The 21641-nt window shown below is 38.3% G+C and overlaps 1 protein-coding gene across 2 annotated transcripts in view; it reads left to right on the top strand.

The window, feature by feature from the left end:
- The window catches only part of ZDHHC13 (zinc finger DHHC-type palmitoyltransferase 13), a 36502-nt gene extending 15327 nt beyond the window's left edge, over positions 1 to 21175 (top strand). For both annotated transcript variants that reach the window (XM_042468692.1, XM_042468702.1), the window contains 8 exons: positions 1519 to 1619; positions 5875 to 5999; positions 9072 to 9134; positions 11220 to 11313; positions 12104 to 12187; positions 12942 to 13099; positions 18457 to 18554; positions 20536 to 21175. In XM_042468692.1, coding sequence (XP_042324626.1) covers positions 1519 to 1619; positions 5875 to 5999; positions 9072 to 9134; positions 11220 to 11313; positions 12104 to 12187; positions 12942 to 13099; positions 18457 to 18554; positions 20536 to 20674 — 862 coding nt within the window. In that variant the 3' untranslated portion in view covers positions 20675 to 21175. The remainder of the gene's footprint in view (positions 1 to 1518; positions 1620 to 5874; positions 6000 to 9071; positions 9135 to 11219; positions 11314 to 12103; positions 12188 to 12941; positions 13100 to 18456; positions 18555 to 20535) is intronic.
- The last annotated feature ends 466 nt before the right edge of the window (positions 21176 to 21641 follow it).

The raw sequence follows: 21641 nt of genomic DNA, 5'->3' as shown, positions 1-21641 counted from the left end.
AGTTTGAATTTCTGAAAAGCATTTTTAGCTGAACTGCAACCCACAGAAATTCCAGAGACTTTCCCCTGGTGTTTCTACAGTTGCTCCACCTGGCTTAATTGGCTGGTGATGAATGATGGTTATCCTCAGGCTTATGTGCAAGCTCTCTTCTTTCCTGTGTAAGATTTAAACCTCCTTATTTATTTCTGATGTGTGAATTACTGTGTGGTGTGATTACACTTAGAAGAATATAGGGAAAATGATTTGTTTCTAATATGATTATTTTATTAAGTAGAAATTCTCCATATTAGACAGTATAGGAAACTCCCATATCATATGTGGCAATCACACCACACAGTATTTCACACATCAGAATGTTTATACATGCAATGGAAAGGGGCCATTGGCTGTGACTTCCTAGGTTTTCCATTGGTAAGTTGCATGGGATAGAGTTGTCACACATGGTTTTCATACATTTTTGGAAGTGCCTTCCACATAAGATTGCTTAAGCTCTAAGTAAAAATACTTGATTAAAATGAAGATCTATTGTTTAGCTCTGAGGCAGGAAAAGTGTAGCTCATAGGTTATATGCTGCCCCCGCCTAGCAACTGTTTTGCAGTCCACAGACCTCGTGTAACAGCGGTCTGTGCAGTCATGTTGTCAACTAAGCTCTTTAGCTTAGTAATGGAGATGAGCACTGCTGCCTACAGTCAGACACGACTTGACAACCTTGTCAAAGAGGAATACCTTTACCTTTACCTCCACATAAGAAAATAATATTATGTCAGATAATTTAAACAATATTTAAATTGGCTATGAAGTTTAAGTCTTAGTGGTTTTATGAGACTCAATAAGGCCCAGTTGAGATACAATAGGAAGCCATGGGCTTCCTCTTATGATGTGACTGAGACTAAAGATTCCTACACATGTCTTGAGCTTGTTTGCAAGAAAATAATGATGTTTTCTCCTTTGATCTTAGAATGAGTGACCATTTTGTGTTATATATGATCCTAAAGAACTATTACATAGTGGACAGCCAGCATGCTATAGTGATTTGAGAGTTAAACTACAACCCTAGAGTCCAGGGTTTGAATCTTTGATCAGCCATGGAAGCCTGCTAGATGACTTTGAGAAGTCATACCCTTGCAGTGTCAGAGGAAGGCATAGACCAACCCCTTTGAACAAATCCTGACAAGAAACCCCTATGAGAGGTTCACCTTAGGATATGATAAGTCAGAAATGATTTGAAGGCTCATAACAACCACAAAGAACATGGGGTTGTTACAGACAGCTAAACCAAGCTTACTTTCAATTGTCATATTACCCAGTACCTGAACTGCCAGAAATATATTTTGATTTAAAATGCATATATATATATATATGTATCTGTAAGCTGCCTTTCTCCCGAAATGAGACTCACATTGATCAATTGAGAAAGCTATCTGCTTTAAAATTGAGAAGGCTATCTGCTTTAAAGTTTAATTTGGATGTTTGCATGTCACATACTTATTTGAAATATTTTTGAAATTTTCTTTTCAGGATATTCATAGGATTTAACAAACTAAAATATTTCCCTGTAGCATTTTTGCTTGGTTCTATCTTCTGGATATCGTGGACCTGTTTCATCTATTTTCTGCCTAATATCCTTTTTCTTTGGAAATTATGTCTACTAGAATTCCAAGATTCTAGAAAGATGGATATAACCAGCAGTTACATTTATGTAGTATTCTGGCACAGATTCCTCAGTTTCTATTTTTTAATTCCAAATCGATATACCTATTAGAATTCCAGCATTCTTGTAGGCATACAGATTTAGAATTAAAAATTGTTAACTAAAGAATTTGTGCCAGAATATTACATAAAGGTAACTGCTGGTTATATCCATCTTTCTTAATGTCAGCAGTATAATTTAAAGTGGGAGTAATGTTAGCTTATGTCAAACAACTGGAAATTAGAAATTCTTGCTGCTACAAATCACACAGATTTCTGTCTTTTGTGTCCATCCCTGATTGAAGCACAGAGGACTTAAATGTAAAAACACAGAGATGGTGCATGGAGATCTTGACCTTAAAAAGCCTAGCCCACCAAATTATCAGAGTCGTTCACCTCTGTCAGCTATGATAACATTTTAGACAGTCAAGAAAAAAGAGGGGGGGAAAGATAGCTTCTAAATGTCATTTCAGTTACAATCCATATATCCTGGAGGATATACCAATTCTCTCCCTGTCAATACATGTTGGTAATTCATTTATACTGGGCTGAGTAAGACATCATTTGAAATAAGTGAAAAAGTGGGACAGTCACCTGGATGTGTGTCAATGCACTATGCTGTCTATGCAAAAAATTAACCATGTCTTAGCAAAGCCTGTATATCTAATTTCTTTTCAAAGTGAGATCTACACGTGGCTGTTTATCCTAGTATGGCAGTATGCTCTCATGGCCTCTGTAGTGAGCACAAAATGATTCATTTACATGGCTGTGTGGCATAAACAGCATGAATCTGGCATGCAGATACTAAATTTGCTGTCTTCTGTTCTGCCTTGATTCTACCCAGAGAGTTTACATGCATTTATAAAACTATAAAATCCATTTTCTTTAAAATGAAAACAAGAAGAGGAGATGCATAATTTAAAAAATCTTTTAAACTAGCTTTAATCTGTTCTAATACAAATAATATTTCAGTGTTAATGACTTAATTTGTGAAATTGTGCTTTCTTTTAATGTGCTTTCTAATGAGATCACATTAATACAATTATCTGGATTAATTCCTACGAATTGCTTCATCTTATTCCAGCTAAGGATGTTAAAAAAACGTTTGTTTGGTTTCCAAGGAAGATATTTATAGTTACGGTGCTGCTAGTGCTGCTGCTTTGGTATTATGGCTTTGAGGCATCATTTCACAAATATTTTGTAAATGCTATTATAACTCTGCCTTTCTGGCATTGCTAAGCCATAAATCTTGGCATGCTTTATTCATATTAAAATTTCAGCACAGTTTCCATGTATGAATGGAAACACTGTACGGAAATAGATCTTGTTCTTAGGCTCTGTTTTTAGAGAGTTCCTTGTATTTTATTTCAGTTGTCAGTTTAAACCTATTGGTATTAGTGGCTGTTAAAAGCCAAAAGTAGGCACAGAAGAAAGGACATAATTGATATACATAAGGTAATCTCAAACCTGATTTCCCAGAGTTTTAGATCTACTGCCAGTGTTTCTTGGGCAAGTAGTGTGAGACTTCTATTATTGTTTGTTTGTGTATTGTATTTGTTTTTGCTCTGGATGAACTTGAGTAACAAAGGTCTTTGTTGAATAACACACTCACTTAACATTTTGGATTTTCTCACCTGCCTAAAATATTGACCATATAGGTTCCCTAACATGTAAATTAGTACACCTTTTAAAAATAAAGTTTATGCTATCCTTCAAACAAATCTTCTATTATCCTTTAGACAATATTCATTCTAATTGCAAATATCTTTATCTGATTAATAGCACAGTCACCGCAAAATAAAGTAGTAATTTCTATATATTCCGGAGAACCCATGGATATGTGGAACTATGTACATTTATAAACATGTACATAGTTCCACATATTATACATAGTTCCACATATTGGAAAATATGATGTGTGTGGGTTTTTGGGGGGGAAACCCACAACTCCAGAAAGGTCTAATAAAAGCTGTTAGAATCCCGAAATTGTCTGTTATTTTGTGTAGGAAAAAAAGGGAGGTGGGTGGATTATAACAGTTCAGTCAGATACGCGTTTACTTAATTTTGTTTTTCTCACTTTCTTCCAGGGCTTGGAACAAACTAGTTACAGTAATGAGTTACAAGTGATTAATTTAAAAAAAAATAACAAAGATATAACCACCTTACTATTGCATCTTAATGAGAGATAGCTTCACCCCTTTTGCTGTCTTTGCACTGCTTTATTCAGCAGTGTTTTTGGTAACTTTGTTTTAGAAACAACAAACTCGGTTATTTTAAAGAAATGGGGAAATAAAGAATTACTTTTAGGCATTGTAACTAACAGCAATTGACTTCTTCTGTAATTATATTTTAACACTGACTTTAAAACTCTGCTGTTTCATAGGGTATTATTTCCCAATATAGGCCCGGTACAGACCGCTGGTTTGTGGCAGCCTGGGGCCAATTCTAGGGTACCGGAGCGTACAGCATCCACACGCTCCGCAACCCTAGCACGTATGGACAATGCCATCTTTACGCAGTGCCGTCCATACAGGGAGTCTGTGCACAACACAAGCGTGACAGCGCCGGGCACCGTGCTTACATCATGGATGCATGACAGGCGCAGTCATGGCATGCGGAATGTGCAACAAAAAGAACTTGCTTTTCGCAGGTTCTTTTTATTCCGGAGGGACGCTACACAATTTGGCTGCTGTGGCGTCCCTCCAGAGTTAAAACAGGAGCCCTCAGTGCACTGTTTTCAGGTGGTCTGTTGAGTCCCTTATATAGGAATGCATTCTGAAGAAACCAGAAGAGAGATACTGTAGATGAGTAGTTTAGACTGCAATCTTATGAAATCCAGTTATGTAACAAAATTTATCAGGACTTAAATGTGTACATTTGGGGTGATTTTAGCTGATGTAAGCTGCCTTGAGTCCCAAATCAGGAAGAAGGCAGGGTATAAATATAATAATAAAAATTAACACCCAAGTGTGGCTGAAAATCAGTCCATTATGGAATGGTGCTGACCGATTAATTTGGGAGGAAATGGTAATGGGAAAATGATCTTAACAGCCTACAGTTCCCTGGGCTGAGTGAATGCATGGTTTAATAAGCATTCCTTATCCATTTTGAGCTATAACGTGCCTAGATTCAGGATTGACTGCCAGCCATTATTCTGAGCCCTTTAGCGATATAATAGCAGAATTTGCTCAGTATTTCAGAAGGATTAGAAATTTTAAAAATATATCTTTTGTCAAGGCCCAAATAGCGCTTCAAGGTTTCTTCTCAAAGACTTCCTGGAACCATGAATGGAATCATTCCTGCTAGAACTGCAGATATGCTGCAGGCGTGGTGCTAATAAAGTGAAGTGAAGCGTGGATTGTTCTGGCCTCAGATTGATGATAGGATGAATACTTGTGGAACAATTCAAGTGTTTTCTTTCCATGACTCCAGCTGGGAAATATGTCATTGGTATATATCAGGTAGAGAAGTGGATTTGGGATACAGGGGGTGAGGAAGGTTTGTTTTAGGTCGGCCATTATATGTTAACTTACTATGGTACCTTGCAAGTGTCCTAACAGTGCCATTGATCTAAACATACATATTTTTCCTAAAGATGAAGTGATTTTCAGTGAGCTAAGAGTTGCTGGCTAGTTATATCATAGCCCCATCCAACAGTCAGTTTCCCAGCTGTGGTATCAGTCAGTTCATCATGCAACACTTTAGTTTCAGTTGACTTAATACCTGAAAGGTATTATGCTAAAGAAGACGAAGAGCACAATATATCTGCATGAAAAATTGTAATGTCTTTAGTTGGTTTTGATGTATAGTGATGTATAATGGTGTTTCTAGGTAGGTTTTCAAAATCCTCATGCAGCAGATATATCTTGGCTTTTGTTCAATATTGTATAATTATTTATACAGCTTGTATTTTGATGGGAAGAAAATTTTGGTGTTCCTGATTAATTGGTGGATGACAGGTCTAAATTTATGGAAAATCACATAAAATCTAATAGGCATTTTTGAGGTAAAGTATTGCTCACAGTTCATAGCCTTTTAGCTTACGTCTTTAATTATATTTAACTTTGAAATGTGGTATGGAAAGCATTTTTGTTTCCTTTCCTTTCTTCTTCTTCTTCTTCTTTGCGGGGGGCAACAATATATGATTGATTTTTTAAAAAAACATATTCCTTAACCAGAGGTCACATTTTTCAACTACAGTTTCTCAGCTTCCCTTCTTCTTTGGTATAGTGGGTCTTCTCTATTATTTCTACAAAACTGTCAGAGTGGATCCTGGATACATTAAATGTACAGAAGAGGAGATTAAAAAGGTATTTGGGTTCAGAAAGAATATCTGCCACTATTTCCTTGTTATCCTAATCAGGTTGGCTATTTAAGGCCTGAATTGTCTTGGGAATCTTAAACAGAGCATTGAATCAATTATTGGTGAGTCAGCACATGAATCCCACCGTATCAGTACATCTAGGGACTAACAGTACTATTCAGGAGTTGAACAGCCAGTAGTTTATCATGATTCTTTCTCATAGTTTAAAACCTCGTTAGTAAGAGAAACCTGAAAAAGTAGCAAGAATGAATGGATGACAAGACAAACTGCCAGTACTTCATGGAAGCAGTGACTTACTTCTGTCTGTTACATTCAGCAAAGTTGAAGAGTTCTATGATCATCATCATATAGAGGATAATTTCCAGTTGCTTGATTATTAATATTCTAGCATCATGCCTCTATCCTCCTTACATTCAGCTGGAAGGATATGAAAGAGGTCCTTGTATATATATGGTTGTAAACATGTTTTATTCCAAGTGTAATTGGGAATATATGCATAGAGTTTTGTATGCTTGCATTCAAACATCTTTATCATTACCATCATAGTATTGGGGGTGGCCAACATCCCTTGGTGTCCACCACTGCACCTCAGATGGTTGAATTTCACTCCTCCAATTAAAAAAAAAAGATCTGGGGAACTCATGTCACAAGAGATGATTACTCTGGTTTCTGCTTGTTTTGAAACAAGTAATCTCTGTGGGTCTAAAACAGCCAGTGCAGGGGTGTGTGTGGCAAAATGGTCCCTCAAGGCCCTTAGAGGGTATAAAGGGATTTGGGGGGGAGGGGTTCTTATTATTTTAAAGAATAATTTAAAGGGAATTTGGGAGGCTCAGATTGAAAGTATAGATATTAGCCTAATATCAAATATGGTAATTCCCTGTATATGAATTTGGGAATTAATGGTGGTACTCAGAGGCAAGAGATCATGGTTTAGTACTATTGAAAATCAAGAAGTATGTTTCTAAATTTTAAAAAGTGAGGGGCTAACATACATACACACACAGAGACACACACACAATTATGGGGCTAAGCAGACTGGCCAGATAGGACTAAGCCCATGCTATTGTTGTCCCAGTAGTCACCCAGGTTGATCCCTGAGTCGGCATAGGGTGTTTATACACCCAGCCCCATGTCGACCCGGGACCCACTTACAGCACACACTCCTTACCTTATAGCACTGGTACTGAGAAGCTTCCAGTTGCCATGTCTGCTGAAACAAGGTGCCTGGCTGCACCCATGTTGCTATCTAGTAACTCAGTAGCTAACCAGAGATCCAACTGACATGGGGTAACTGCTGTTTACCCTGGGATTGGGCCAAATCCACCAGATCTATGTCCAGTCTATCAGGATTGGGGCTAATCCTGGCCCTGGGACTTTGGCCTGCATAATCTGAACTGGATGACACAAGACTGGACAGTGCCAGATAGGCATTTCGGTCTATGTGGACAATCCCTATACAGAGAGGTTTCAGAAGAGAAGAAACAGGAAAAGGTATTGTTGTATTTGCTTCTGAAACCTCAGCCCACCATTATCTCCAACTAGTACTACAAAGTGTCTACAAGTATTACAAGAGTGCTGTCAGGAGCACTGAACATAAACACTCCTATAGGTTGCTGGGAATACATGGCAGTACCGTATATACTCATGTATAAGTAAAATTATACTATAAAATTGACCCAAAAACCTGAGTAAACTTTTACATGAATCAATACAGTAAAAAGGCAAAAGATTTATATGATCTGAACAGAAACCAGAGTACAGTATACAGTAATAAGACAATGGAATGTGATCGTTCGCTCCTCAAGCCTCTTCCCAACCCAGCTGCTTCCAGAGGGGGCAGCTGGGCTGGGAAGATGCAAGAAGAGCGAATGCTCCCTCCCCAAGCCTCCTCCCAGCCCAGTTACCTCCAGAGGGGGCAGCTGGGCTAGAAAGATGCAGGAGGAGGGAACATTTGCTCCCCAAGCCTGTTCCCAGCTCAGTTGCCTCCAGAGGGGGCAGCTGGGCTGGGAAGATGCAGGAGGAGGGAGCAGGACATCCTTTACATCTATGGTTACATGCCCTTACGTTTTACCCTTGACTTATCCATGGGTCATATAAAAATTCAGAATTTTGGCCCCAAAACCTACCCTCGACTTATACACGAGGTCAGCCTATACATGAGTATATATGGTATTTCTTTTTTGCTAATACTGAACTTGGTTTGTTAGTGAAACAAGGGCTGCTGACCTTTAGGTGGTTGATCATTTTGAGCTTAAAAGAATCCAAGGATGGATTGGTAAAAAACAAACAAACCTTCTTTGGTCCTAATTAATCAATTTTTAAAAGACTCACAAAAAGTCATAAAATCTTCACATATCCTAAAAGGAGGAGTTGAATGATGTATTTCCCACATGAGCTCACATGGTATCGATGGGATGAGATGAGCAGTTTTCTGTTAGGATAGCTTTGAACCTCCGCTATCATCATGGCATGCTAATTGCACTAGTGATCCATACTGCTGGGGTTTAGGTTTAGGTGGCCATTTATGTTGCCCTAGTATTTAATATCTTATGCTATTGTGTAATTGGGCCAAGGGAGCTTCCCAGTCTTTTCACTGGGCATAATCCATAAAATATTTTTAAAAAACAAACACCTCTACTTATAGATTTTAATATAAAAAAAGTATAAGACAGAAGGATATGGTAAAGTTATTACATACCACAATGTAAACTGAAACAGAAGAAATGTAAGATGAAGCAGAGATAGAGAAGATGGGTTTTGAAAGTTAGCTTGAGAATAGGTTTCAGATCATGTCTACCCAAATTCTCCAAGGCCACTCTGCAGCTAGTGTCTTGTGCCTGTGACTTTTGTACATTCGTACAGTAATCAAGAAAACTAAGAAAATGCCTCAGATTGGAATATTATGGATAGCCAGTCTTACCCAATGTTGTCTTGCAGAAAGATGTAAATGTGTATAATGTATGTCATAATGACAGTGCTAAGAATTTATAGTTATTAAAATGGCCCTCTTCAAGGTCTAAGAAATAAAAATAATTATAAATCTGCACCTGTCTTTCAGAATATCATTAACCTTGCAGAAACTGCCTCCTTGGATTTCAGAACCTTTTGCACATCTTGTCTTGTAAGTCAGGTCTTCTGATCTTGCTGGTTTTATTTTAAATTGCTTAGTTATATATAGGAAATTGCTTAGTTTTGTATGTACTGAAATTTTGTGCACACACACACACACACACACACATATATGTATATAGCTTTCCTTCATGACATTGTTTGCATTTCCATATGCTGACATGTTCAAACAGGACTGACAGCAGGATTATTTTGCTACAATTATTATTGATGTTTTTAACTTTATTTTTACCCTGCCTTTTCTCCAAAACTAGGATTCAGGGGGCTTACAAATTAAAACAAATACAATATTGTTAAAATACACAAAATATTAACATTAAATGCAATGAAACTATTACAGGTTGGTATTCTTTATCTGAAAAGCTTTGGACCAAAGTGTTTCAGATTTTTGATTTTTTCGGATTTTGTAATACTTGCATATACATAATGAGATATATTGGAAATGAGACCCAGGTCTAAACACGAAATTTATTTATGTCTCATGTACATCTTACGAGCACAGCCTGAAGGTAATTTTATACAGATTTTTAATAATTTTGTGCATTAGACAGAATTATGTACATTGAACCAACAGAAAATGAAGGTGTCACTATCTCAGCCACCCATGCAAATTTTTTGGAGTATTTAGGATTTCTGGATAAAGGATACTTAACCTTTAACAATATTAAAAACAAAGAGAGGCTAGACAGAAACCTGCTGGGGATGCTCTAGTTGGCAATCCTGCACTGAGTAGGGGGTTGCAGTTGGTGGCCCTTAACGCCTCTTACAACTCCATGCTTCTATGATATAATTAGAAATAATAAAAACTGGTTTTAAAAAACAGTACAATTAAAACAGTATCACAGCCTCGTTGAAGGCCTTTCTGTAAAAAACAGGAATGAAAACATCTTTGCCTGCCAGTCAAAGGACAGCAAGGAGAGACCATTCTAACCTCCCTAGGGACATTCACTGAGAAGGTCCTGTATGATGTCTCTGTAAACCAAGCTGTGGAAGTGGTTTAATCTGTTGTTCCACATGTGTTTTTAATCTGTTGTTGTTCTCCACTTCGATCCTTAAGGAGAAGCAGGTGAGAAATAATTCAAAATTATTTGAGCTTGGGCCTAGAGAAGTGCGAGACTGCTTACTTTCTCAATCTTGAAAACAGTATTCTGTGAAATATGATCCTTCTCTGTTTACCCATGGATGTTTTTTGCATGACTCTGACGACCAAAATTTTGATCATATTGGGGCTGTTCTGTGCTTTTTGTATTCATAGAATCCTAGAGTTGGAAGAGACCACAAGGGCCATCCACTCCCAAAAAAAACCCCAGCTTCATTTATATAATGCTTCATATTGAACTAATAGTGTCTAAGCAGTTTACAACTGTAAGCTAATTGCCCCTAACAATCTGGGTACTCACTTTAGTGACCTCGGAAGGATGCAAGCCTGAGTCAAGCTTGAGCCCTTTTGCTGGTATTGAACTTGCAACCTTATGGTTTTGAGTGAGTGACTGCAGTGCAGGCATTTAACCACTGCACCACCAGGGCTCTGGTCCAACCCCCTGCCATGCAGGAATTCACAAACAATGCACTCCCAACAGTTGGCCACCCAGATTCTATTTAAAGATCTCCAAAGAAAGAGACTTTACCACTCTCCAAGGGAGTGTGTTCCACTGTCAAAGAGCTCTTACTGTCAGGAAGTTCCTCCTAATGTTGAGGTGGAATCTCTTTTTCTGTAGCTTGCATTTATTGTTCCAGGTCCTATTCTGGACCAGCAGAAAACAAGCTTGCTCCATCCTCAATATGACCTCCCTTCAAATACTTAAATAAAGCTATCATATCACCTCTTAATCTTCTCTTCTCTAGGCTAAATATACCTAGTTCCCTAAGTCTCTCCTCATAAGGCATGGTTTCCAGACCCTTCACCATTTTGGTTGCCCTTCTCTGGACATGCTCCAGTTTCTCAACATCTTGGACACAGTATTCAAAAGGTGTATTCAGTTTGTTGTAAGAGCCTGTTGTTTAACAGTAAGCATGGCATGTGTAAATACAGTGTATGGATTATGAGTTAATTGTTGCCTCTTCTGTTCTTCACCAGGTCAAAAAACCTTTGAGATCCATGCATTGCCATGCTTGCAACTCATGTGTAGCTAGATATGACCAGCATTGCATTTGGACTGGACAGTGTATAGGTGAGTTGATCTTAACAAAAATAGGATTTCTCTGCTGATGCCAGGCAAGTTTCTGAAGACTTGAAACGAGAGCCCTTAATGGACCATGCAGAGAATGCTTGGTAGTTGAGTGTTATATGAAAGGATGTTGACAAGCTGCACAGGGAACTGGAAGCCGTTCAGCCTCACATTCTGCAGTATAAGAACACAGTAGTTTTAGATAGCATTTGTACAACTTAGATATTGCTTAATGATCTCAGCTTGAAATACTTAAACATATTTATGTTAATTCTGGTTTCATTGTGAATTCTAATGGTAGTATTAAACTGCGGTTCTGTACACAGTTATTTAAGTAAGCTTCACTGGACACAGTGGAACTTTTTTTCACAGAAAACACAAATAATTTTGCACTGCACAGTGTTGTTGTGTGCCTTCAAGTAGTTTCCAGCTTATTGCAACCCTAGGGTGAACCTGTCATGGGATTTTCTGGGGCTGAGTGTTTGTGAGTTGCCCAAGGTCATTCAGGGGGTTTCCATGGCTGAGTGAGGAATCAAACCCTGATCTTCAGAGTTGTAGTCCTGTGCTCAGATCACTACACTAGTCTGATCTACACAGTGTGCTGACATACTGCATATCTTCCTATTAATGCTGCTTTGGTGAGCTTGAAAGATGTAAATTGTGCTCAACTTTTCATATATTGAATTTCTTATAAAAACTTTTCCATGATTTAGGGATGGAGGTAGCTGCTGGGAAGGGAATATTGTCTTATGACTGTGATACAAATAGATATTCATCATATTTTATGTTCTAGGTGTTGGCAATCATTCTTATTTCCTCCTGTTTCTCCTCTTCATGACAATTGTGAATATTTGGGGTTTATATGGAACAATTCTGTGTATGTATTCTTTGTTCTTATTTCACTATTTAATTTGCTAGAAATTGCTTTGTCCTGATCCTTTATACTGTATGTGTATTACTTCATTCAGAGGTTTTTACTCTGTTATAGTCTGGCTAAAATATTAATGCGCTTGAGTCATGGCCTGGGATGTGAAGGGTTGTATTCAGGAAAAATAAACCTGAGTGCTTCTGGAAAAATACCTCCTACTTCTACCAGCCAAAAGGCACTGTGCAACTACTCTATCATTCCTACCTTAATCGATTGTTGTTGGGTTTTTGTTTTTTGTTTTTGTTTTTTGGTAATAAAAAAATGGAAGGAGTGAAGAAATATGGTGTTTATAAATAGAAGGTGATGATGTCTAGACCCCTTTGAAATTCTGCCGGGAGTGATTGCGCAGTAAAACTTATCTGGAAGTACCTCATGTGTTTATTTCTTTTAACAGATTACAAAGTTGCTGCCACATATGTGTGCATGCACAAAGTAAGAGAACAGGCAGGAGAACAAAGCCTGTACACATAGAACAATATCTTAGAATAATTTGTTCTCATTTCAGAAAGTTTTGCTGCAGAGAGTTTTTTGACCCTGGCCACAATAAAGAAGCTGCAGCTTACTTTTATCTGGAAGTTAAGCTGTCATTGTTGGTAGTTAAATATGTGGACAATAGGTTGAAAAAATGTACAAACTGGGTCTTCTGGGTAGTCCGCCACATTCAATTTTTTAAATAATTCATTATTACAATTCCTTCTCTTAGATTGGTCAGAACACTGTACAACAACATACCAGCAAGATGGAGCATGGACTTCATTCACACAGATTGTGTCTTGTTCTCCATGGGTGTTATACATTTTTATCCTCATATGTTTTCACACTTCATGGGCTACATTGCTGCTGGTCCTTCAGCTTTATCAGGTACTGCTTGATTTTATTTAATCTTTAGAAGCATTGTACTTTTGTTATTTTTCCTCAGCAGCCTATATTAGTGTTGTGCATAATTGACATTTTTAAAAATTACATGATTTTAAAAATAATTGCCCAATATTTTGCATTAGCTGAAGTAATTACAACAGTGGCATAGGTCCTTCTGCCAGTCCCACCCCCCCCCCCCCCAAATGCTATCTTTTAAGCCAACCAGTGCCCCAATCCAAGAGTGTCACGGAGGGTGTGGGGAGTATGGGACACATAAGATGACACCCGGGGGGGGGGTGTAACACCACTGCTTCCCAAACATCTATCTTTTGACTGAAATGGCTTTGGAGTTTGGCTGCATCCCTTTAAAATGCTGAAGAGATAGTGTGTGTATGTGGGAGGGGGGACTCAGTGCGAGGAGAAAGGAGAGGCCCTAGTTTTTTAAAAAATAAAATAAAATTGTTAATTATTTTAAAATGTTCTTGAATAACGCATCTAACCAAATGTTCACTCTAACTATGTACATGAATATACATTTAGGCTGTGTGTATGATATTGTAATTGAAAGGTATAATTTTAATTTTGCTAGTTGTTTATGTCACAGTTATTACCATTACATTCAGTGACATATGAGAATTACAATTTCTGCATAACTTTAGTACAAAAAACATTGCTAAGGATTCTGTATGGTGTGGTATGGGAAGAAGTTGGGGGAGTAACAACATGAGTTACTTCACCGGATGACACCAACCCTAGTGATGCCACAGCTCCAACCAAATTGTTTCTGAGCTGCTGGAGATCCAGGAGCTGGGAGATGATGACTGCAGCACTCTCTCAGTCTGCACTAAGAACAGACAGCTGGAGTGACCCACACAGGATCCTGCCTCAACTGCTTCTCTCAACACACCCCACAAGCAGGAGAGCACTGCGGTTATTTCTCAATGCCCTGATCTGCAGCACCTCAGAAAAACCCTTTGGATATAACATTGCCTGCATTAAGAGATAGGTTTTAAGGGTCATGTACAGTCATTAACAATTGTAAACATGAATCTCGAAAGTTATGGGATTGTCATTCTCATAAATATTGAAAAGGATACCAGCCATTAGTTCAAGGAATGAGGGGGGAAGAGGAAGGAAATCAGGGGAAAGAAATACATAGGATATGAATATGGGCTTGACATGTATGTGTTAACATATAAGCCACCCATGGCCTGAATTTCAAGTGGAGACCACTCATTGAATCAAGCATTGAATGGGCAATCAACACTTGTGTAAATCCTATTGACTTGATAGGTCTGTTTTAGTTGGGAATGATTGGTACTGTATTTTCCGGCGTATAAGACGACATTTTGACCCAATAAAATTGGGTCAAAAGTCGGTGGTCATCTTGTACGCCAGGTTGAGCCCCGCAGCCGGGCACGCATGCTCTGGGGCCGCCGGCTTCTCAGGCTTCCAGAGGCCTGGGAAGCTGGCAGCCTCGTGCCGGTTTCTAAGGGGCCTTCAAAGCCCCTTAGAAGCCAGCACGCGCACTCTGGGGCCGCCAGCTTCTCAGGCCTCCGGAGGCCTGGGAAGCCAGCGCGCATGCTCTGGGGCCACCAGCTTCTCAGGCCTCCGGAGGCCCGGGAAGCCGGCATCCCCGAGAGCACGCGCGCCGGCTTCTAAAGGGCCTCCGGAGGCCTCTTGAAGCTGGCACACGCGTGCACATCCAGCTGCCGTGTTACTCAGGAGAAGGGTAGCCTTATATGGTGAGTATATGCTAAAATCTATATTTTCATTTTAAAAGTTGGTGGTTGTCTTATATGCCCGGTCGTCTTATATGCCGGAAAATACGGTATGTCTACCCAAACTGTTTACTGGGAACTGATAAACAAGATGAGCTTGAAGTCCTTGTTCAGGAAGGTAACTATGACTTTATAGGTGTATGGGAGACTTGCGAGATGACTTCCATGATTGGAATATTACACTTGAAGGCATAACCTATTCAAAAAGAATAAATGTGGCAGAAGAGGAGGGGGAGTACATTATATGTCAAAGACAAATTTATCTGTAAATAAATCCATGTGGGTGATGAGTGTGGACCAGTTGAGAGAATTTCAGTCAAAATAAATGGAGAAATAAATAAAAGCAACATTATACTAGGAGTTGACTACAGACAACCAATCCAAGAAGTGGTGGATGGTGCTTTTCAGAAGCAAATCACAGAAATCTCAAACTGGTAGTTATGGGGGACTTCAGTTACTCTGACTTCTTCTGGGAGACTAACTCTGCTAAGGATAGGGTGTCCAACAAATTCCTGGTGCGCTTTGCAAATAATTTCTTAATTCAAAATGTAGAGGAAATAACAAGTAATCCTGGACTTGATCCTAACCTGGATTCAAAGTACTTGATACTTCAGGGGGAAATGACCATGTAATGTTGGAATTCATACTTGTGGGAAAGGGAAAAGAAAAATATATTCAAAGACCTTGAATTTGAGAAAAGCAGATGTTAACAAATTCAGGGAAATACTTTGTGGAATCCCATGGCTAGACAGGCTAAAGGAAAAAAATACTCCCAGTGAGGATGGGAGTTCTTGAAGAAGGAGCTGCAAAAAAGAACAATCACACACAATCCTGTGGAAGAAGAAACATGGAAAACATCTGAAAAAGCAAATGTGGCTTCACAGCAAACCAAAGGAGGAAGTGAAAAGAAAGAACTGAAGGAAGGATGAATCACCAATGAAGAGTACAGATGTGTAGCCCAAGCTTTCAAGAATAGTATAAAGAAAGCTGAAGCTTAAGAGTGAGCTGAGACTAACTAGGAAAACAAGGAACAACAAAAAAAAATTTTTTAAAAGGCAGCAACATGATCAAAGAGACAGTGGGGTCACTGTTCAATAATATGGCAAAATGCTAACAGATTGCAAAGAAAAGGCAGAACTGCTCAGTGCCTATTGTGCTGTTTCTCCAAAAAGAGAAATGTGACAACAGAGATGTTGGCACGGGATCTAGATTGCAAATCAAGATCAATAAGTAGTTAGTCGGGAATCACCTAGCTAACCTAAATGAGTTCAAATCTCCAGGACAAGACAAACTGCATCCCAGAGTACTGAAGGAAGTTCTTGATGTACTTTCTGAATCACCAGAGAACTGAAGAAGGGCAAATATTTTCTCCCTCTTCAAAAAAAAAAAAAAAAGGCAAAAGAAGAATATTCAGTAAACTGCAGACCAGTCACCCTACACCATAATGTTGCCATTTGGATTTCCCCCGCTTGAGTGCCTCAGTCAGACAGCAATGGATAATACTCCATTCCATTCTTTAGACTGGCTATGTTGACCCTTGCCATAATGTGTCTGTGCAAAGTAGTTGTCCCATGGATCCACTCTTCTGCCTCTTATGTAAGGACAAAGAGGAAGGCCTGCCAGAAATTCTCAGCACTGGTATTTTCTTACCTTGAATACAATAAATAGAATTACTTCCTTAGGAGATGTGTAGCTTTATATTACCACAACCTACTGCAAATGAATTGGCACATTGAGTTACCTGTTTAATTTTCATGTGTAGTAAATGTTTAGTATTGATAACATTATGTTTTAACAGTGGAACAGAAGAGAAGAAATGGTCCTGGTGTCAGTTTCTAAAAATATGTTATTAATAATAATCTCTGCAGCCCAGTGGAGTAATTAATATGGAACTGATTTTTTTTTCATAGCTAAGCTATACATCAAGACTCTGTGTTAAACTAATTCTCTGAGACCTCTGCAGTTAAACTATCTTCTTTATGTTTGTGTTAAAGAAGATAGTAGCTTGGCTTCACAAAATAGGTATTTGCTTGTTTGCTTTTAGCCAAGAAGTAAATGCTAGGTTGTATATGTTGCTGGCTGCCCCCCAGTGGAATGGAAAATTCTGGTGGGAAATGGATTTTCCCTTCCCATTGCAGCTCTCTGTGTTCCCCCTCCTCTTCAGGGTTGGGGGACCATCCAGAGGAGATTTGGGTGAAGATAATAGCAGGACGGAGATCAAAGTTAAGTGCCATTGTGGAAACTGAGTTTGTTTACTCAGTGCTGGATTCAGTCCATTGTACAGTGTTTTAGCAGTGTTTTTTATGTGGATTTAATATAATTTCAGCTCTTTTTTCATATCCATCCTGCTTAAGCAAGAGTTGGGAAACTGGACTACAAGCACCCCAAAGCTAAAGTTGTCCAAGCCAGTATAACATTTTGGGGTAAACATTTTCCAACAGACACTGATCCAGGAAGTGCATTGTTAATCTTTTGGGAAGCCAGAAATAGCCTGGGGCAAAAAAAAAAAAAAAGCTAAGAAATCTAATGATGCTTTTCATTGAGGTAGGTTTTTGTTCCAGTCAATGAGAAGCAGTGAAACAAAATGGCCGATATGGTCTTGTGGTAGACTGTTTGCTCTGAGTTATAAAATAACCATAAAACCATGGTTTTATTATATTGTTAATTTATTTTTAACATGCTTATACCCTGCCCTGTATCAAAGAGCTTCGTTTTTAAAGTCAGCTTATCCATTTCTTTGTGTGTATTTATGAAACAAAAAAGTTTGCTCAAAGAATCAAATTAGGATTGATAAAATTCTTAACTTGGTATGCTGCACTTAGTACAGACATACCGTACCTCCATTAACAAAATTTTGACAAAAAGCTCCTTCTTATAAAGTCTTTTAAAGCCTGCCCAGACCTGTTTTCTCATTTTGACTAGCTAGATTTTTTTTTAACCAGCATTCACATTGGGAAGATGGTGAAGAAAAAGCTGGAAAACCCAGACATTTGATGATGACTTTTAGCAAGATGTCTGCAATATTTATTTATTTTATGTATATCTCTAAAAATAAAATAAATACATAAATACAATATTATTGCCCTCCTCTGACACAGATGCCTTCAAGAACGTAATTCTAATGAATAAATGTTTAAACTTCTATAAAGTTTAATTAGGAGCCAGCATGATGTAGTAGTTTGCGTGTTGGATTAGGGCTCTGGAGAACAGGGTTCAGATCCCCATTCAGCCATGCAAAACTAGTGGATAACATTGGGCAGGTCACACTCCCTCAGTGTTAGGGAGAGGCAAAGACAAACCCCCTCTAAATAAATCTTACTAAGAAAGTGCTGTTATATGGTCACCTTAGAGTCATTATAGATGGAAACAATTTTAAGGCAAACAACAACTTTAATTATTAGAATTGCCTCTCTTCCAATTCCCATTTAACTGAAAAACAGTTTGTATGGCTTGATTAAAATGCATGGAAATATTTATTGCATTGTGGATACCCTCTGACACATTAGGTGATTCTTTATTTCTTTTGATATTGCATTGATTTTGAGTTTCTGTTTTCCTTTTTTATCCTTTTCTTTTAAGATTACATTTCTTGGATTGACTTCACATGAGAGGATTACTCTCTGGAGGCAGAATAAGCATTCAAAGCATCCTGTTTCACTCAGGAAAACTCCATATAAGTAAGTAATATTTAGAAACATCCATCTTTTTGCAAAATTACAGAACTGCTGATCAGGTAATGTAATGTTAACAGTAATGTAATACGGTATAATCCTTGTGGTGGTGGTAGTTTCAGCTTTTCTTATTAAATAATCAAGGTGATAAATTTGCCATACTATTTAAAATCTGTTTTAACAAATTCTTATACTGGATGTTTTCTGGTTATATGTAAATTGTAAAGGGTTCAGGATTCTGACTACAGGTTCATCTTACGGTGCTTGTGAGGAAGGGAGAGGCTACCTTTTAAAAAAAAAAAGGTAAAGGTAGTCCCTTGACATGAATGTCTAGTTGTAACTGACTGTAGGGGGCGGTGCTCATCTCCGTTTCTAAGCTGAAGAACTAGCATTGTCCTAGGACTGCTCTGGCAGTCATGTGGGCAGCATGACTGCACCAAACACTGTTACCTTCCTACTGATAAGTGGTACCTATTTATCTACTTGCATTTGCATGCTTTCAAACTGCTAGGTTGGAAGAAGCTGGGACTAATGACTGGAGATCACCACAGACTTAAGTGTTCATTAGAAAGATGGACGCACCACACACCTCTTTCAAGATACATAGACCACAGTTTTGATGCACTCCATCAGTGTAGCTATACTGAAGTAGATAGGACTGGGAGAGGCTTTTGGTGCATTGTCCACAAAGGAAGGTTGGCGGGCATTAGAGAAACAGGTTGCTCAGCAGCAGCAGCCATCTCTTGCTGCTACTGCATGATCTTGGAAATACTGGATTCGGGCCATTATTGGAAAAGTTAGGATGTAATGTGTGAAAAGTTTTTGACCGGCAAAGTAGCACCCTTGTATGCCCTCAAATTCTGCCCTGTTGGTTTGGGGAGTCCACTGTATCAGAGTGGGGTTGGGGTTAATGGGTAGAACAGAGAGGGAAGGACCCAGATGTAATTTGGCTGCAGTTGAACACTGTTATCCAAATTATCCTTGGTAGTAAGGAATACCACTAAAAGCCTAGTCACTGTATGTATTCATGGGGTCACCATATGTCAAAGCCAACATAACAGCAGATAACCAAAAAACAAGTAAATGGCTTAATTTCTGGTGATTACTTGATTATCCACACAGCCTTCTTATGCAAAAATCTAGGCATGACTTTCATGTTTAATTGTTAGTGAGCAATGTATCTAAGCAACTTGTTATATAGTACAATATCTACTTATAATTCCTTAGCTGTCCTTGCTTGTAAAATAGTTGTACAGCATCTCTGGAACTTTCAAGTTTCAAGAGATGGGAAAGAGAGCTGTTTTGATCACAAAAGCTTTTGCAAGGTGTCAGATACTTCTTCTGAATGGTTACGAGATTGTCAGTTCTACCTAGGCCTCACTTTCAAGCTATGAAAGGGATCTTGTAGGATCTTTAATACTGCCTGAAATTAAGACACTGATAGCATGAACTTTCATAGACTTGAGCCTACTTCCTCAGATGCACAGGGGAGTAGGCTTAGGTCTATGAAAGCTTGTGCTACCAGCTTCTTTCTTTCAGTTAGTCTCAAAGGTGCTACAAGATCCCATTGCATACTGATTTTCCAGACTAACACAATTATGTCTTTAAAAAGTATGAAAGGAACAACCATGTTGTATTGCTTCCTTTTCACCATTTTGATTTGCAATAAATGTCTTCAGTGTCCTAGAGAAAAGACCCTGCAATTTATCTAGATCAGGAGAGGGCAGTTGTGGCCTTCCAGATGTATTTGGCCTGTGGCTCCCAGCATTCCTCATCATCGGCTATGCTGGCTAGGGCTGACCAAAATTGTTCTCACAAACAGGCCCTTCACTTAAGTGTATTGCACCTGTAAGTTATATCAGAGGCCCCCTGATATAGTTCCCCGGGGGTGGACAATAAACCTAACATATCCCCCTGTGTTTTAAATAAATGAAACAAGACCCTTCCATTCTTACTGTGTGTGTGTCTCCCTCCCCCCTCTTTCTAGCCATGGATGTCTCCAGAACATAGCAGACTTCTTTCAGTGCAGATGCTTTGGAATGTTCAAGCCTAACGTTACTGACTGGAGTAAGCAATACACTCTAAGATTTCATTCACTGAAAGATCAGAGCACTCATTCTGTGTGAGGAAAACTTGCATGAGATCTTGGGGATATACTGGATAGTTATAGAAAGTTGTAAAATTGTATACTGTACAATATATGACAAATTTTGTAATTTCCTTTGCTGTATCTTTCTTGTTTCTTTTTTGGGAAGAAGGTAATGTTTACATGTATAAACTGTATTAAAAAACATAATGCAAAGATAACTGGTTTATGTGACATTTTCAAATTGTTTAATTTGGAAGGAAATACAACTGTGAAATACAATTTTTAAAAGTGAAAGGTATATTTTTAAAAAAATAAAGCAACCTGGAAATCCTATGCATTATTCATACATGTCTGCCCATTGAAGTTTAGTCTTAACGATTAAGGAAAATAAAATATGTTTTGAAATGTCAAAATATTTTAGTATATGAAAGTTTGTAAGCTTTAGTGATTTATCTCTCTGTATTGTAAATCTGTGTATAAAGGCTGCTCAGATTTATTATATTTATGATCACATTTATTAAATTAGATCTGTTTTGTATTTATAAGTGTATTGCTGGCTTTTGAAATGTTCAAGGACTATCATATTTATATATCGAATAATAAGTAGTTATGATCTTAAATACAGTGATGGTGATACTTAAATTATGGTAATGTATTTAGAAACAGTTGATAGAAGACTGAATACAGTTCCCAAAATGCTTCTAACATTTTCAAGATACATTCCAGCCTGCAAGCACAGTTATGTTAACTCTTCTGGATCATCATAAGTCAGAAACAACTTGAAGGCACACAACAACAAATAAGTCCATTATCGTAAGAATTGTTTTGGACATTGTGCAGGTTGGAATTCTTGACTGACTGCAGTGATCAAAAACTTCTCCCTAACTCTCCTTTTCATGGCACCCCTATGACTTTTAAACAGTTTTCTTAGGCAAAGATTGATCAGAGGTGGTTTGCCATTGTGTTCCTCTGAAATATAGCCTACAGTATTTCTTGGCAGTGTC

The sequence above is a fragment of the Sceloporus undulatus genome, chromosome 1 (genome assembly GCF_019175285.1).
Source record: "Sceloporus undulatus isolate JIND9_A2432 ecotype Alabama chromosome 1, SceUnd_v1.1, whole genome shotgun sequence".
Lineage (NCBI taxonomy): Eukaryota > Metazoa > Chordata > Lepidosauria > Squamata > Phrynosomatidae > Sceloporus > Sceloporus undulatus.
This window is presented reverse-complemented; position numbering and strand designations above follow the sequence as displayed.